Source organism: Poeciliopsis prolifica, unplaced genomic scaffold (assembly GCF_027474105.1).
Source record: "Poeciliopsis prolifica strain line A6 unplaced genomic scaffold, Auburn_PproV2 SCAFFOLD033, whole genome shotgun sequence".
Lineage (NCBI taxonomy): Eukaryota > Metazoa > Chordata > Actinopteri > Cyprinodontiformes > Poeciliidae > Poeciliopsis > Poeciliopsis prolifica.
In genome coordinates, this window is record NW_026562408.1 from 4,669,358 (window position 1) to 4,688,534 (window position 19,177).

The 19,177-nt window shown below is 37.3% G+C and overlaps 1 protein-coding gene across 1 annotated transcript; it reads left to right on the top strand.

The window, feature by feature from the left end:
• Positions 1-246: 246 nt before the first annotated feature.
• nf2b (NF2, moesin-ezrin-radixin like (MERLIN) tumor suppressor b) lies at positions 247-15,122 on the top strand. The gene is made up of 17 exons (XM_055051548.1): positions 247-555; positions 739-855; positions 4,570-4,695; positions 4,826-4,948; positions 5,027-5,110; positions 6,348-6,416; positions 6,507-6,589; positions 6,672-6,747; positions 6,830-6,967; positions 7,420-7,494; positions 7,568-7,681; positions 8,369-8,491; positions 8,606-8,823; positions 9,983-10,085; positions 10,960-11,090; positions 11,158-11,323; positions 12,145-15,122. The coding sequence occupies exons 2-17, from the start codon at positions 766-768 to the stop codon at positions 12,190-12,192; spliced, it is 1,767 nt and encodes a 588-aa protein (XP_054907523.1). The 5' UTR covers positions 247-555; positions 739-765; the 3' UTR covers positions 12,193-15,122.
• The last annotated feature ends 4,055 nt before the right edge of the window (positions 15,123-19,177 follow it).

The following is a 19,177-nucleotide window of genomic DNA, read 5'->3' on the forward strand; positions in this document are numbered from 1 at the left end:
TCCACAAGTCTTTGCTACAATCTATATTTTAAACTCTTAGAATACGTCTTTATTTCTTCATTGAGATTCCTATAGATAAACTCATTAGCAAAGTAGTTTTTTTGCTTCGGAGTTTTCTTCTACATTTCAGTGTAAAGTTGATATTTCCGATAACATTGAAGCAGACACAGGCGCAGGGCAGTGGCGTTCCTGACAGCCGAAACAGTTCATGTTCCCACCTGTAGAGCGACTGGGAGTCAAAACAAAAATCTTCTGGAAACTCCTTATGATTCTGAACAGTTTGCTAACAAGCTAAACACGTAGCACCCGACAGCTTTAGCAAGTTTTATTCTAACTTTATGAACAAATATATCAGATACATGTCCACTATGGCGGTTTCGCTAAAGCTTCGCTGTTGTTATAACTTGTTATGGACGGTGTTTGTGTCTTAACCGTTAGAAAAAGTAGCAGTTTTAGTGAGGAACGTTAGCTTAGCATTGGTCGCTGTAACACAAACACAAAGCCCATCCTCCCCTCAGGCTTGCTGGACGGGTTCAAGTTTAACTCTGCGCCCTGGTAATTAGGCCTCATCCACACGTTAATGGCTTTTATTCTCAACTCCAAGTAGCTCTTCTTCTGTGTGAAATCGACTGAAAATATCAGTTTTTGAGGCGTATTATGTGTTATTGATATGAATTGTTTTACAATTACACTGGGATTCACTTGTGCTTCCTTAAACGCAATCCATTATTTCCACAGTTCTCCAATCTGGAAACACTTATCAAAATGTCGATCCTTGGACTGAAGAAGAAACAACCCAAGACTTTCAAAGTTAAAGTCGTTACTATGGATGCTGAGATGGAGTTCAGCTGTGAGGTTAGGATTTCTTTCTACGACCTCTTTTTGTCTGTCTTTATGTTTAGTTGCACACCCCACACAAAAAGTAGTAAATTAAAAACAAGAAACAAAAACATTAGTATGAGATGAAAATGTTTGATATATAATTTCATAACTTTATCCATCTGAACAGAAACAAAACAAGTTATTATCAAAGAGGAGTGATCTTGTCGGCACACATCTTCAGTTATTACAAGTAAAACTAGTGATCAGGCCCGAAATATGTCAAAAACACATAAAGACAGTTACAAAGTCAGCCTTCTGACAAACATTTCCAAGATTAATGTACCAGAAAGATCTAGAGAAACTCATTCATATGTTTATCTGTTGTCGCATTGATAACTGGCACAGTGTCTTCACAGGTCTAAAAAGAAGCCGCATTCAGTTTCTATGCACCACAAATCTGGGACAAACTTCCAGAAAACTGCTAAACAGCCGAAACACTGAGTTCCTGTAAATCAAGACTAAAGCCCACCTGCTTTGAGTTACTTTTGAGCCATACTGAATGGAAAATTAACCAAATTATTTCATGTTTATTGATGATTTTGATGTCGGCACATATTAAAACATAATGTCTGTTACTGGGTTCACAGCTGGTGACTGTATTTATGATGTTTTTATGATTTTATTAAAAAAAAAAAAACACTATGAACCGCTAAACAAATAAATTTGATTGATGTAGAAGTGTTTTCACAATTTCTTCTTGGTCCAGCTAAGCAAAGTTTGTTTGTCTGAACACATTTTGATCAGCATTATGGTTTTAGAAAACTTACTACAGCAATTTATTTACATTTTAAACCAAAGAACAACTTTCAATGTTGGTTTTAGGTTTAATACATATTCTTCAATGGAATAATGTCAATAAAAGCAAGTACTTTGAAGCCTATTGACAAAGTATAAAGTCTTTCAAAATCAAAATATTTCTCACCATTAATGCAGTTAATGGTGAGAAAACTTAAAATGTTGTTCAATTCTTCAGTATTTTTTGGATCTAAAGAGGTCCAGGTGTCAGACTGAAGTGATAGACTAATACAAAATAGCACAAAAATAAATAGGAAGGAAAGTTATACATTGTTTAATTTTATTTATTTTTAATTAGACAATTGTTGCTCATATATGTTCTCTCTCCCCTGAGGCAATGTTTTATTGAACAATTTTTTTTGTCATAATTAGAGAGCAATTTTTCCCTGTTTTTCTTTTCACAATAGCACTAATTCCATCTGATTTGGATCTAACTTTCTGTTAGGATTTCTTGTCCATGTTTGCTGCTTCCTTCCTCAAATCTCAATATAAAACATTCAGGTTTGTGGTTCTAATGTGAAAAAGAAAAGGTTGGCATTAATCCTTTTGCACTACACAGAGTTGGTCATGAGCTGCACAGAAGTATCCACTTGAAAAGAAAATTGAAAAGAGACGAGCAATCTTGTCGTAATAAAAAATGAAGCACACCTCTCAAAACATGACTTATAATCTTCTTGGAAGTGTATTAGTCAGGTTTGGCCTCGGGAAATGGTTTTTGCAGACTTCTGTGTCTGCGCAGGTCCAGACTCATCTCGTTTTGTGATCAGTTAAAGATGGACGTTCACAGTCTGACTCTGAGCTGTTATCTGGCTGGAAGATACAAACATCTGTCTGCTGTTTGGAAAGAAATAAGGAATAAAACATTATCCACTGTTTTCCTGCTGCTTCATCACTTGAAAAAAACATTCTGTTAGTTTTTATTCATTCATCGTATTTTAAGTCGAACTTCATGTTAGGTTATTATTTACAAGTTCAGGACAACAAAACATTAGATTAGTCTGTACTAACTAAGAAATATTTTTCTTTCTACATGAAGACAAGATGAAGATAATAATCTTCAGCTGGGAGGGTTTTCTTAAGAAAAAATCTACAAAAAATGTGTGAAGCAAAACTGTAAAATAATAAAAATACATCAATCACTTAGGAATGCAAGAATAATTGGAAATGGCTAAAGAAGAGATATTTATTTAAGTGAAGAAGAACAGAGACAACATTCACATATTTTTGTGAATGTTAATAAAACTGAAACTTAAATTAATTTTACTTTATTTTTTTTTTACTGTTGTGACTTTAACACTTTAATTTTAATCAATTAATTTAATAGATTTTAACGTGTTAAATTTTTTTCATGCAGCTTATTTAATATTTTTTACACACAAACGTTCAGAGCCGGAACCTCCGTCTTGTGTTTCTGGCACGTCCAAAACTCTGAGGCACAAGCGACATCCACAAATAACATCGATGGACAACAAAGCTGCTTCTCTTGGCCCACTGGGGGTTTGCTTCGAAAAATTTTCTGACTTGAACACAGGACATGACTGTTTGTTTGTGCAAGTTGTGCTACCAGGAACTAGCCTGTCAGTGAAGCTATTGAAGCTAAAATAGCATCTCGGTGCTAAAAACGTTGCAGTAGCACAGACGTCCCAAATGCTAATAACACAGTCCACTTTTTTTGAGAAGACAAGAATGATCAGGTGGCTCTTGAAACATTTGAAAGCCGAATGGACTTTGCAGAAACTCGGGTGAACAACCTTAATGACAGAATGTCAAGTAAAAATTGTGTTATTTCTTTTAAGAATTTTATTTTAATTCTTTAGTCATTTAACGCTAGTATTGTTTAGTCTGTTAAACCATGTAGGTCAAGGAGTCTTTAAAGAATCAGTTAGATAGGTTTCCTTTTGACCTCTCCTTGGAAAAGTTTCAGTAGGTTGTCAGTAACTAAATCAGGCGCCAGTGTTTGTTAACAGATAACAATAAACAGGTTAGGTAATTGTAGTGAGATGGAATAAACCCTAAGGCTTAACAAATTCCTCCATTAATTGTCACAAGCTAAGGCTACGTGCTGAGTGCACGTACAAAGTGATAATGTTCTTGTTATGCAAAATTGTTCCATTAGTAAACCTGATTTTTGGAAATGCACCTATTTTTGAACAAAGATGTTTATCATCTGAACAATTAACTTACCCTAAGAATGGATGTTGCATTCTCTATACCCTGTTAAGAGTGACTGTGCATTAACCTGTTCGACTGGAATTGGCTCTGGGCCAGAGAGTGACCACATTGTATAGAGAGTCCTATAAATTGTGAGAGCTTGCAGCTCCAAATCAGAGCTCATTGTAGGTAGATTTTGCTCTTTGCCATTTGCCAGAGTCTCAAGCCTGATCTGTTACTACAGATTAGATATTGTTTTTTCCACAAGAAGACAATAAATATCTTTGTTGTTGAGCTCCTATGTCTATTTAGTCAATAATTTAGCAGCCAAAGGCGTTTTTGAATCACTTGCTTTATCATTTGATTCAAATGCAATTAATTAACTATTGCATTTGCAATTTGAGTGATTACACATTTTAAGCTACTTCAATTTAAGTATTTAATTTAAAGCAAGTAGGCTTTAAAAAAGTTAAAAATTAATTTTTTTAACTGAGGTGGTTGATATTTAAAGTCAGATGTACTTGATGTCTTAATGCCAAGTATTTATCTGTTTAAGTGATGATTCCACTTATTATTATACTTTTTTGCAACACATATTTTGTTAAAAGCAGAAACAAGAAAAGCTATTAATATATATTGCAGGGGGCAGAAGTACCACTGGATGCTTCTTTCTGCTTGTTCCTGAAAATCTCAGAAAGCAACAGCAGGAAAACAGTTTAAACGTCGCTCTGTTTGTCTCAGGTCAAATGGAAAGGTAAAGATTTGTTTGACCTGGTCTGTCGCACCGTCGGTTTGAGGGAGACCTGGTTCTTTGGACTCAGATACACGGTGAAGGACACCTACGCCTGGCTTAAACAGGAGAAACAGGTGAGTGAAGCGCTTCATCTGCAAGAATAAAGTCTGACAGTAGCTGCTACTTCTAATGAAAATTATTGATTGATTATTTGAGCCCAGCATTATTTAATTTTTTCCTCTTAATGTTTGTTTTTCCATCAAGGTTCTGGATCAGGAGGTTCCCAAGGATTCCCCCATAACATTTCACTTTCTCGCAAAATTCTTCCCTGAGAAAGTTGAAGAAGAACTGGTCCAAGAAATCACCCAACACCTATTTTTCTTACAGGTAGCAACAAAAATATAATGCATTTTGTGTATTTTTGTGCAAATTGCCACAAACTTGGTGTGAAACTCTTATTTTCAGGTGAAAAAACAGATACTAGATGAAGAGATATTCTGTTCCCCTGAAGCTTCAGTGCTTTTGGCCTCTTATGCTGTCCAGGCAAAGGTAGGAGGACAATGCAAAGCTGCAAGCATTACTTTTAAATTTCAAATATTTTGAGACATAAACAATAAAGGCTCAATGCTGATGATCAGTTAGCAAATTTAAAGTTCTTTGAATGTTCTGTCTTATATAAAATATACAAAATATGTACAAAATTACATGTAAATAAGGCTTAAAGGTATATAAATACTCCAACTTATTGGGTGAGTAATATTCTTTAGCAAGTTTCATTTGTAACAAATTCCCACCAAATTGGTAGATTTTATATAAAGTGTTTTTTTTAAGATTTAGCTTTTCAGCACATTGTCAGTATGGGTGAGATAAACTAAGGCAATGTCAGCATTGTGGTCACAGGGTAGAGAAATAAATATTATATATTGCTCATATTGTGATGAAGTGCAGAAATATTTTTATTGTCAACATTCTTTGAAACCAGGAGCTGGAGTTGTGAAAACTGCTTTTCTTTGTGCAGATCCTGTCTATGTCCATTTAAACAGATAAAGAATGAAATCTAAAAGCAAAAACAAAACAAAAAACAGTTGCATGCTTGATTTTTTTGTTCTAAAGGCTTACCGAAACTCTCCCAACATTTTTGTTTTCTTTGCTGCTAAATAATGCAATTAAGCTTCTGCTTAATTGTTAGCGAAGAAGCTTGTTGATGGGTAAAAAGGCAAAGCATAAGATTATAGGATAATATTAATATAAGTATAAATAGTGTAAATAAGTATAAATAATTTGTACTGTATATTTGGATTAGAAGAAACTACAGAGGAAATTTAAATGAATTTAATCAGTTCTTGTTTTAAAAATGATCTGAAGTTGTTTCTGTATCATCATTACATCCTGGAATTATTAAAAGATCAAAAATTATTGAATGAATGGTATAAGCAGCTAACCCACATATGTCAAACATAAGGCCTGGGGGCCAAATCTGGCCCTCCATAGCTTTTTATGTGGCGCTCAAGACTCCACGTCACATCAATAAGTTCTTCGAGTTTTTCACAAATCTGCAAAATTCACACAGAATTTACAATTCTCCATATTTTTTTCTGATTTCACTGCAAATCTTCTCGAAATTGATCAAAAACGTTTTAATGACTGCTGCCGCAGCCTCACTTGTTATCAGGTTATATTCTGGGACGATACAGCAATTAATTAAAAGGCAAATTATATATAGGAATATGGCTAAGAGCCACATTAATGCTTTTTATTTTTTCTTATTTCTCAATGTCCATCCCAGTACGGTGACTATGATCCAAACTTTCACAAGCCAGGTTTTCTTGCACAAGATGAACTGTTGCCAAAAAGGGTAAGCATGCTAAGCTAAGCTACGTCCAAACTTAAGTGAAAACAGGTTAATTTGTTAGATTCCTGATTGTTTTTCCTGGGAACGTTTCAGGTTCTGATGCAGTACCAAATGACTGCGGACATGTGGGAGGAGAAGATTACAGCTTGGTACGCCGAACACAGAGGCATCGCCAGGTACGGCTGACTTCCTTCAAATTAACAACAATTTACTAAAAGTCTGGGTTTTAATTTCAACGATATTCTTCTTTCTGCTCAGAGACGAAGCAGAGATGGAATACCTGAAGATCGCCCAGGACCTCGAAATGTACGGTGTTAGCTACTTTGCCATTACTGTGAGTGTTGATGACTGTACCACTATTAAAACGGTCCACAGTGCTAGAAAAGTACTTACCTTTAATACTGTTCAATGCACAGCAAAATAAGAGAGACACAGACCTTTTACTGGGTGTGGACGCTCAGGGTCTCCATATCTACAACCCCAACAACAAACTGAACCCAAACAAGTCTTTCCCCTGGAGTGGGATCCGGAATATCTCCTACAGCGAGAAGGAGGTGAGTCCTGACAGTTTTAATCAGGTTTTATAGGTTTAAAGAAACAATTTTAATTTTTAATAGATTTTGTCACATTACTATCACCACATGGCCTTTGAAGATAAACCAGACACGCCTGATGGTCAAAACGCTTTTAGTGAGAACGCAGCATTAGGAGTTTGACTTTATTCTCAGAATTTGAACCTTTTTGTTTTTCAGATTTTTTTCACTCCAGTAGAATGACTTTTGATCTTGAAAGACTAAAGTCAGAATAATTCTGGTGAATTCTGAAGAAAGAGAGAAAAAACTCTTAAGAAATAAATTCTGAATTAGTTTTTCTGCTCCTCTTCCGTTGAAAACTGCTTTTATTAAATTGATAAAGTATTATTTAACCATGCTTCAGTAAAAATTCTGAGTTTTTACTTCAAAAGCTAGGATTACTCTAGGAGAGTTTTTGTTCTCCCTTTTTGCAGTTCACAATTAAACCTCTAGATAAGAAGAAAGATGTCTTCAAGTTCTACTCGTCTCAGCTGCGTGTCAACAAGCTGGTAGGTTTTTTTTTAAAGCTAAATCATTTGTCTGTGTTGGCAGTGAGAGATCTTGCTGCTCTGTGTGTTTCAGATTCTGCAGCTGTGCATCGGGAACCACGATCTGTTCATGAGGAGGAGGAAGGTGGACTCCATCGAGGTGCAGCAGATGAAGGCTCAGGCCAAAGAGGAGAAGGCCCGCAAGAAGGTTGGAGTGGAAAAATACAAATTTTAATTTACCAGTTTTTAACAGACCGGATGGAGGATTAGGAAAAGAAATGTGTGATTCTAGATTTTATTCCTGCTTTTTCTCCTCTGTTTGATTGTCTGTCATTCTGCTTTTCCTTAATTTGGTCTTTTTTTCTTATTTCCTTTCCATCATTTGTTCCTGCCTTCCTCCTTCCCTTCCTTGTTCTTGTCATTCCTGCTGTCTTTCCTCTTGTTTTTCTGTCTTTTCCTCAGCACTACCCTTCCTATCTTCCTTCCTGTAATTTTCTCTTATGTTCACCTTTATTTTAATGCTCACTTCTTTCCTTCCTTTTTTCCTTCCTTCTTTGTCTCCTCTTCCTTGCTTGGTTCTTTCTTTCTTTGATAAATTATTTCTTTTATTTGTTGTCCTTTCCTTTAATCCCCTTTTCTCTTGTTATATTTTTATTCTCCTCTTGCTTTCTCTCCCTCTTGTGGATTTTGTCGGTTTTGTATTAAAAACTAATATCTGTTTGTGTTTTGTAATTTACAAATGGTCCAAATCACTGGTTTGAACTAATTTACTCAAATCACTGAGTAAATCTGTGATCTGAGTCCAGAATAAGCTTTGGATTTTGACTTGAAAAGTGTTTAAATTGTGACAGTCCACTTGTGGTTTTTAATTCTTTCATTTCTCTCCTTCATCTAGATGGAGCGTCAGATCCTGGCCCGGGAAAAGCAGATGAGAGAGGAAGCAGAGCGGGCGAAAGAGGAGATGGAGCGAAGACTTTTCCAGCTGCAGGACGAGGCGCGGCTCGCTAACGAGGCGCTGGTGAGAGCTCCAATGTTTCAGACTCTAACTATTCGTGACAAACCAAATGGTTAAAAATCACATTCGTGGGTCATGATTGATATTTCCTGTCTTCATTTGTTCGTCCCAATCCAGCTGCGGTCTGAGGAGACGGCAGACCTGCTGGCAGAAAAGGCCCAGATCGCTGAGGAGGAGGCTAAGCTTCTGGCTCACAAAGCTGCAGAGGCTGAGCAGGAGCGACAGAGGTTAGAGGTCACAGCCATGAAGAGCAAGGAGGAGAAACGCCTGATGGAGCAGAAGATGAGGGAGGCGGAGCAGCTGGCTGTAAAGCTGGTGGAGCAGTCTGAGAGGAGGTGTGAAATTATCTTTACTATTGCTACTCGAGTGTTTTGCTGTAATTAATGTAATTAATTATTACTTTCTCCATGGCTTTTCTGCAAATGTACCAGTTATTACATGCTTGTATCTATTTATTTACAAAAGATGAAGTGGCAGGATAAATTACCTTAACAGATTATGAACGAAACCGTCCAATCACAAATATTAGCTCGTGGTGTCTCTTTATAAGCTTCAGTTTTAAATGAAGAAGCTTTTTGAAGCCTGGAGTTGTGCTTTGTTTATATTTTTGGGGAAAATAACAATCTTTTAACACAGATTGTAGTGAATCTTTGCACCACAAACTGTTTTGTTTCCTAAAAAGTAATCTAGGACAGATTTGAGAGATACTCTGAATTGTCTGGGTGATTTTTGTACAGACAATAAGTCCACAAAGTTCTTAAGATCTTGATCAGTAGCTGCTTTAATAATCCATGATGTGTCACAAACTAACTGCACTGAAAACTAACCGCACCGCGTTTGTGTTCACGTTTTATTAAATCTGCGATTTTAGACACAAAACTACAAATATTTCGTTTTATGGCATTCATGTTTTTTTATATTATTGATATTATTTTGAGTAAAATTTTAATTTTATTTTGTTTTTCAGGATTTTAGATAAATTACTTTAACAACTCATGAAAGAAATTCTCCGTTTGTGCAGCAAAAATGTAAATTTGTGTCGCCATCATAAATATCAATACAGAAGTTTCCAGAGGTCATCAGAGGTCGACCAGCCGTCCCGCTCACATCTACAAAATCAAACAAATTTGGTCCCAATCATCTCAGCTACATGTGTGCAGCAAAAAATTTAGTTTGTGCTGCTTCTGCTTTCAAGACCTCTGCAACTTTCTCTATTAATATCTTTAAAATGATCGCAGCACAAACAAAAATCTTTGTGCTGCGATCGAATTTTGTTAGATTTGAAGAAGGTGGGAGTAGAGGCAAACAAATTTTTTCCTACTTCCTAAATATAGTCAACACTAAAATTAATAAACCATTGTACTGGAATTAATTGGAATTTTATTTTAAGGCTTTAATTTTTACGAGGGGAACCAAACAGATGTGTTTCCTGCAGATTAGCTGAGCGGTCTTAGCAATCTGTCAGTGCTTAATAAAGCCATCGTCTGTTTCCAGGCTGAAAGAAGCAGATCACCTAAAGCAGGACCTGACAGAAGCAAAGGATGCTGAGCGAAGAGCCAAGCAGAAGCTCCTGGAAATCACCAAAACAACATACCCTGTACTGCACTAATGATGCACTTCTTATGCCGTTTCCATTCTCTCTTCTCTGTTGATGTTTTTGTTTTCTTTTGAAGGTTATTACTTTGCTTTTCTGAGATATCAAAGTGCACTTCTTTTAATAGCTGATGCCTTTGAGTAGTTGTTCTGCTTTTGTGGTTATTTATGAAATTATAAAATGAAGACAGTCTGATTCATCAGAGCTGACTCGGGGATTTTAAAAACCCCAGATAGCAAATGACAGAAAGAGAGAGGAAAAAAAAAATTCTGTGAAGACTAGTAATACTTAAACGTAAACAAACAGGGTTTCTACAAAAACGCAAAATCTTATCAAGTATGTTTGTCTAGCTTCTAGTGAAAAATATGTCCACTTGAATTAATACAAAATTAACTGAAAAGTAAATTTTCAGCAAGATACAGGACATTATTTTAGGTAAATAATTCCATACTATTGATGAAAATATACTAGATTTGCATACCGTTGGCAGATCATTTCATTTATTACATGGGGAAAATGTCGTGTTAATTGACTTTATCTGCTAGTGGATCTAGTCATTTTCATCACTAAGGAATAATTTACTTAAAAGAAGCTCTTTCATCTTGCTGAAAACTTACTTGTAAGTTTGTTTTTCTTACTTCAACTGTAATAAGATACTTGCACTAAAAACTAGAAGGTAAAAAAACTTAGCAAGAGAAAGAATGAGAAGAGATAAATCAATGTTTTGAGGAAAAATATTGCATTCAGTCAGATTTTGATCTGCAGCGCAGAAATAAGAGAACTGTGTTTTCATTTGCATTCAGGATAAGTGTAGCATATGCTAGCATAATAGTTTTCACATTAAGAAAGTATGTTGCCATGTGTTTGTGTCCTTCAGCTCATAGCTGCGTACTCTTCTCCGCCTGCTCCTCCTGAAGCAGCCGACTTCAGCTATGATTCAGCGTCGTCACGCCTCGACTTCAAGGACTCGGACATGAAGAGGCTGTCCATGGAGATCGAGAGAGAACGGTGAGGCGGCGACTCAAACACAGGTGAAACGTGTTCGGCTCTGTTTGCTGATGCTGCATTCACACAGGCTGGAGTACATGGAGAAGAGCAAACACCTGCAGGACCAGCTGAAGGAGCTGAAGTCGGAGATCGAGTCTCTGAAGCTGGAGGAGCAGCAGCAGGCCAGCATGTACAGCCTCCCCGGAGAGGCCAGAGGTTACGTCCCCGAACCGGCATATGTACCTCACAGCAACGTGAGTTTACTCTGATTATCGGGGTCTGGGAGGATCGGACTGTTGGAATGTTTAGGAAAGTAAATGAGAAAAATAAACTCAAATATTCTTCCTGCCTTACTATTTTCTAAAATAGGGTTGCGCCAGTTTTTCTTAATTTTGGGACATCGGTGGTCGGTTGATACTTGCATGTGAAACCAATCATATCTATTTTTGCTATGTTTAGCAACATTTCAGACAAAACAAATTGATATCAATCAAAATTGGAATCATCAGGTCAGGCTTTTCATAGATCGGTAATCAGAGATCATTCAGAAAAATGCAATCGGTACATTCCTATTGTAAGCTTTTTTTAATGAATCTCTATGAATATAGCCAGAGTTTCTACACAGTATGGAAAATATCATTTTTCTGGAAAAAAAGAGCATTTTTACACCATGCATGTATAAACTCAGTTTTCTATTCACCAAATGAATGCAAAAAAAGTAAAGGGTTTCTCATGACCAGCAGAAGGCTAAAAGAGATTTTAGTTTTAAATTTTATTTTAAATAATATTTTATTTTAAATGATTATGCCTTATAGTTTAACATCATAACATCTAAGGTGTAAAATGCAAATAAAAATGACACTAAGAGGTTCAATCTTAGGAAAACTAATTCTAAGTTACATTAAAATATGTTTTAATATTAGTAGCAATCAACCTTTACAGCATGAAGAAGGTTATTAAAAATCTTTAGATTTAAACTTAAAACAATATATTTACATATAATAAAAACCTCCTGAATGAATGTTTTCACACAGCTTGTTTTTCTCAGATTGTTTATGTCTGTCTTGATTTGCAGCGAAACTCAGCCTACATGTCTCAGATGGCCTTCTTTGAAGAAGTGTGATCGCTGTGTTTCCAGATGAGAAAAAAGGGCATCTGCAGCTGGGAATTTGTCCTTCTGTGTTATATCGTACCTGACTGAGAGCAGCAGCAGACAGAGACCTGCCACCGCCCTGTTTGCCTTGGAAAGACTTTGAATCTGTCCTTCAGCAAACAGACACTCCTTGCTGTGCTGCAGCACCTTTACCTTTTCTCTTAAATGCAAACAACAACAGTGACACTAATGTCATTAATCCAGGATGTGGGGCTGAAGTTTTAAGTGGTTTGCTACAGCTTTAGATGATCAAATGCAGATGCCATTATGACTATCTTCCTGAGATGGAGTCTGTTGATCAGTTTGTACTTTGGAAATGTGGAAAACAGAATATGAGGGTCTTATGGTACGTAACAGCGCGACTTTAAAAAATTAGGGGAACGCTAGTAGTTTAAAAGTAATGTCTACTGTTTCAGGTAGAAGCTAACAAACACAAAGTGAAACATCAACTAGATTTTAACTGTTTTCTGTTCTGACTAGATATTTAACTACTCTTCTTATCAGAGGTGGAAGAATTAATTTAATTTGTCCTTTTAAGTGTAGCTTATTAAAGCTATAAGCGTTCTTGCAAAAACATAAAAACTTGTATTTTTGTCTAGTTTCTACTACAAATATCTTTGTCCTCTTTAAAAAAGACAAAACTAACTTAGATGCAACTTTTCAGCAAGAAAAAGGAGCTTGTTTTCATTCACTGATATTGATGAAAAAGTAGCAGTTTCATTGGCAGATTATTTCACGTATAACATAGAACAAAGTGTTTTGTTTTTTCATCAATATTAAGGAATTATTGACTTAAGGCAAACTCAAATTTTTCGCCAAAAAGTTTTAGTTTTTATTATTTGAAGTGTACTAAGATATTTTCACCAGAAATTAGAAAAAAACACTTGGCAGGATTTTGTGTTTTTGCAATGTGTCCAGTCCAAACCCAGTTTTGATTTTGGATCACAATATTCCACCACTCACCTCTATCTAAGTTTTATATATAATACTCGATCATTTAAAGGGAACTTAAAAAGAAAAAATAAAAAGAACGCACTCGAATCCTTCAAGCATATTTTTTGTACTTTGCACAAATTTTGTCTTTTCCGGTCGTTTTGACGTCCATTTTTTTTAGCTTGTTGTGTTTACACCAATGCTGCAGTTTGGGTGGCCGAACAAACCAAACCAACAAAAGGTGGTAATAAAATCCCAAAGTCAACTATAAAAGTTTTGTAGGTTGTGCTTTAATATCTGGCCAAGAAACCAGTCAATTTATTTCAGCTCTGTCTGCCAAGAATAGTTAGATCTCAAGCCAGAATTATGCCTCAGTTTTTGTTTATATTGAAAAACCCAAACTAGTGCAATTAATTTCTATTTCTGAAAGTAATTGACATTATATGCTGTATAATCAAGGCCTCCTGAAAAAAGAATTGGATAATTAAAAGTCTTAATTTCAAGTTGTAGTTCATCCCCATGACTAGTTTATGTTACAAAGGTCCAGCTGTCTTTCATATAAAGACTAAAATTTTGAAGTTTTCTAGATAGACATCACATTATGTCAAGTGTTTATAAATTATTATTGATAATGTTATGGCTTATGTTCACCACAGTGCTTTGAACATAAAGATTTGAGTCAAATTGAAGAATTTTGGTATATTTTAGATGAACAAACAGCTTTTGAATTGCAAGCTGATTTAAAAGCAAATAATATAGTAATAAGTTCACAGAGATGTCATTGAAGGTGGCATGAAACACTACAGTAATTCCCTTATTAACTGTGCCTGCATCTTCATTGCAGGCACATCATTAGGGAGAGACGATGTGTGATGGTGTTTAACTCAGCTTTTGGCCTCCATTTGGTATTTATGTTCCTCCTGAACTGTCTTTACTGATGCCACACAGGCCCCTTTTGTGTTCATAGTGCAGAGGTTTCAAGCTTATAGTGTTACATTTGGTACTGCTGATGTTATTTGAACTTTGCCTTTTTGCTATGACTGCACACACTAATGTGTTACTGAGTGTGTTGTACTTCTAGAATGAACACTGCAGAAGTCTTTGAGTGACATTGACCCAGGGTTTAATATCTTAACTTATCTACAGATTAGAAGACTGATGACATTTCCTCCTCTTTATATGCAATTCTCAGGATTAATGTTGGAGACAATCAAAGCTGTTAGAATCTCATTATTTCCCCCCTGAGTTAAACAGTGCAGTATAAAGTTCACATGGTGAATTGTAGGCAGTAAAACTGCAAAGCTGTGAAAAGTCTTAAGTATTTACATGTTTGAAAGACTTTTACCAGCTGTGGACACAATGCATCTAAACTAAACTTTTTGACGTTTTGGTTTATTAAAACATACAACCTTGTGCATCTTTCTTTGTTAGGAGCAGCCTGTCTGACTTATTTATGCAGTGAACAGTGACAGATGAGGGGTTGCTGTCGGTTCCAGAGAGCATCGCCTGCCTGGGTCCCGTGTAAATTGATTCTGTTGAAATGTGCTTCTGCTCCCAGGTTTATCAGATTTATCTGGGCTGCAGATGCACCGTCACATTTCTTGAAGTTTACAGTTTAAGAATAAATGTGTTTTGTATTGATGCTTTATTTTTCTGTATTGTGTTGTAAAATCACAGACATGGAGTGGTAAAAATTTGAGGTCAGTACTTTGTAACCTCAAGTCATGTTGTCTTTGACATTTCATTATGGTAGTAATGACTCTTGGTTGTATCCGTATTGCTTTGCTCCATGGTTGTGCACTCATTAGGCGTTGTCCTGTTAATAAGAGGATATTTCTCCCCACTTAATTTGTCGGTAAGCCGCTCGAGTGACTTCATCACTGCTACACTGTTGTCACACCAGAATGTTGCAAACATTCCTTGTATTCTGCATTTGAATATCATTAAAAAAGAAATACTGCCTGGTAGTCTCATGTGTTGGATTGTGGTGATTTGAGAAAAAAAAAGAGGACTGAGTTAATTTTATCTGTTATTTGTATGATTGAAATGCTATATATTAAAGAACATAACATGTAGAGATCCTAACCTCTCACTAAATTACTCATTTCAAAGTCTGACCTATTAAAAAAAATACTGAAATGCAGTCATACATTGCTATGAAAAAGTATAGAGTTCCTCATTTTTAGTTTCTGTCATCTAAATGTTTCTGGTTGTCAAACAAATTTCATTACCATAGTTAAACCAAATTGCACTAGATTTTATTTATGGGTGATGGAGTAAAGGGGACTAAAAAAAATGATACATGCTAAAATTTGTAGTTTTAAATTAGAAAAATATTGAAAACCAAGGATTATTCTCCTCTTTACCATTATGATCTGCTTTACACTCATACTGGTACTTTTTTGTCAATATCAAGGAATGATTTACTAAAAACAAGCTCACATATCTTGTTGAACAGTAACTTGTAAGCTAGTTTTGTCTTATTTCAAGTGTGCTAAAATATTTGCATCAGAAACTCAACCAAAAATACTTGGAGTTTGTGGTTTTAACTTGGCAAAATGTAAAAAAGTTTGAACTTTTGCAAGGTACTACTGGATAGTTGTTGCATCACTGCAACAGAAATCCTGTTACATGAGGGAGTGAGGCTCAGTTTATTATTTCATAATGTGCATCTTTACAGAAATATTTAAGCTGTTAAAGCGCCTAGACGGCAGATTTACTCTGTTTTGCCTTCGGGGTGACTCACTTTTTTCAGTGTAATGAGAGAACAAAATAATCAAGATAAAATTTGGTTGGCTGTTCTGTGTTTAAAAAATAAAGTTTCCTTATTACTGCACTGCCTTAGGGGCATGCTGCTGCACAAACTGTCTCAAAGGCAGTGATGGATGAGCTTGGATGGGATTATGGCTGCACACAAAAAAGGATTTTTAAAGAACTGAAGAAGGCAGATGCAGATAAGTGGATAAGGCTTCTTTCTCCACGTGACGTCCGGCAGCCAGGCAGTTATCGGCTTTGGGGAGAGTGAATATCATTCAGTGAGCTCAATTTGCCAGCAGATGGGTTTGCTAGCTCTTTAAGTCTGGACACCCTGATGCTGTTTCTCCCATCTGTTGTACCTGTCCCACGGCATTTGGGCACTCCGATTAGAGTAATAGGCGACAAGAGGCAGGGGCATTATTAGACTGTGAATTGCATTCTAAGCAGCACTGGGAGAGAGGGAGGAGCATGCAGGAGTGAAATCACGTCCTGCGCTGAGAGAAAGCAGCAAATGGGGCCTTTGAAGTAGTTTTGCTGTGGAGGCATTTAAATATGTGAAATAATTGGATGCTGGAGGCCTGGTATCAGCAAAAGCAAGAATGCAGACCTCATTCTTTCCCACAAGCGTGAGCTGTTCAGAGGAGGTAAATCAGCTGACAGCTGTGTCATCTAATGCAATTACATCCAAGAAATGTTAATAACTTTTTTAATTTCACTGCATTGTCCAATCAGGATAAGAAGAGTTGGAATGTTTCTTTTTAGGCCCGAGCAGCTAAGCGCTGCGAAGGCCTATTGTTTCTGTACTGTTTCTTATTATTTTAAGGTCATCGCAAAAATCCCATAAGAAATGGCTCAATAGCGCCACCTACAAATTTTCAAAGGACCCTTTGCTATTCACTTACTTCATCGTAGAGACATGAAATTTGGTACACTTGTAGAGCTCCCCAAGACGCTCAAAATTTACAATTAATGTCATAGTGCAAGTATCACAGGAAGTCGGCCATTTTGGATTGAAGGTCCAATTTTGAGGCCATTTTTGCCGTTTACAGCCTTCGTATATGATCGAACTCCTCCTAGGGATTTTGATTGATCGGCTTCAAACTCGGTCAGTCTGTTCATAAGGCATGTCCCATCTAAAGTTATCAAAACGGTGAGTTTTTGAGTATGCTGAAGGGGTCAAAGTTCAGCTACTCGCCATAAAAAAATAAACTGCTATATCTCCTACACAGAAACTCACAGAGGCACCAAAGTTTCTGTGATTGATCATCATCGGGTCTCCTACAATATTCTATGGTCAAGTGATGACATCACTTAGGCCACGCCCCCTGAGAACAGGAAGTGTCATGTTTTACTGTCAATGGTCGCTATCTGACCCCTTTGACCTCATCAACATGAAACTGTTCCCAGACACAGAAAACATGTTGGTGTATTGAGGACTCCAACCCCGACCAGCTTCAATGCAGCAGGTGGGCGTGGCGGCGTGGCGAAGTGACCTGTAACGCCATCGCCATACGTTTGGCTCTCAATTCCACATTTTCGGGCCCAGCTGCTCCAAATTCACAACGATGGATCCTCATCTACTCCCGGACAGGAATCCATCACAATATTTGGTGGGCGTGGCCTAATTTCTCTATAGCGCCCCCTAGAAAATTTTAAATGATCAGCCCCAAGCCATGCTTTAACCTACAATTACGAAACTTTGTACACGTGTGTACCTTGTCATGACTTACAAACAAGTCTCTTGGAGCCATGGTCTAAACCCCACAGGAAGTCGGCCATTTTAGATTGAAGTTTGGATTTTGACCCATTTTTGCAGTTTACAGCCTTCATATTTGATCGAACTCCTCCCAGGGATTTCGATTGATCGGCTTCAAACTCAGTCAGTCTGTTCATAAGGCATGTCCCATCTAAAGTTATCAAAACGGTGAGTTTTTGAGTATGCTGAAGGGGGGTTGGCAGGGGTCAAAGTTCACCTACTCCCCATAAAAAATAAACTGCTATATCTCCTACACAGAAATTCACAGAGGCACCAAAGTTTCTGTGATTTATCATCGGGTGTCCTACAATACCCTATGGTCGAATGATAACATCACTTAGACCACGCCACCTGAGAACAGGAAGTGTCATGTTTTACTGAGAATGGTCGCAATCTGACCCCTTTGACCTCATCAACATGAAACTGTGACCAGACACTGAAGACATGTTGGTGTATTGAGGATTTCAACCCCGACCAGCTACGATGGAGCAGGTGGGCGTGGCGGCGTGGCGAAGTGACCTGTAACGCCATCGCCATACGTTTGGCTCTCAATTCCACATTTTTGGGCCCAGCTGCTCCAAACTCACAAGGATGGATTCCCATCAACTCCCCGACAGGAATCCATCACAATATTTGATGGGCGTGGCCTAATTTCTCTATAGCGCCCCCTAGAAAACAGCAGCCCATAGGTTATGTTGTTATTAATTATTTAAATATACATTATTATAACTTTTATATATATATAAGTTTATTTTGTGGGTTAAAGTACAAACATTCATTCATTTTTGCTAGAAATAATACAAACAAAGTCATTCAGCAAAACTTATGACACAGCGAAGTAAGAACACACTTTGGTCAGTGTAGATGGAGTACCACTGGCACCTTGTGACGAAATACTGGTACTGCTAGTGCAATACCAGTATTGCGCCAGCAGGAGGCAGTGGTACTCCATCCCTGGAGTGCATATGATCGGCTCTAAATGACACGTGGATCATCGGACTGGCGACAAATTGGATACGTATGACCTTTGTTGACCTCTAAAGAGAAAAACAGCATTGAAATGTATTTTGACTACACTGCGCCCCCTACATTAATCCGCCAGCTATATTTCCTCGCTAAACCAATGAATCTATACCACATTTTTTTGCATTGTGAGGGATCGCCGCCGAACGCATAGATGCGTACCGCCTGGTGGACGGGCGCGGAGACTGCGCAACAACTTCTGTCTTAGCACGTGCGCAGCGTTGATGGAAACTGAGCAACAGCTTCCGCGGTGCGGGCGGAGGCGCTGAAAACTGCGTGAGAGCTTCTGTGGTGGCTGGCGTGAGGCGGCGGTTGCTCGTACCCCGCGGTGGCAATAGGCCGGAGCGGCGCTTGGCTGCGAGGGCCGTTCGAGGCTGCTTGCAGCTTTAATATTTCTTTTGCATTTATTTTTGCTTCCTTCAGGCTGTTTACATTGATGGAGAAACTGTTGATGTTGTTACACTAACACTGGGCAAAATAGTCCCT

Excerpts from the sequence above, each read along its gene's own strand:
- nf2b (XM_055051548.1), top strand. The coding sequence starts at position 766 with ATGTCGATCCTTGGACTGAAGAAGAAACAACCCAAGACTTTCAAAGTT. Across the intron at positions 6,417-6,506 it reads ATGAACTGTTGCCAAAAAGG|GTTCTGATGCAGTACCAAAT; the intron begins GTAAGCATGCTA and ends GGAACGTTTCAG. Across the intron at positions 6,590-6,671 it reads GAACACAGAGGCATCGCCAG|AGACGAAGCAGAGATGGAAT; the intron begins GTACGGCTGACT and ends CTTTCTGCTCAG.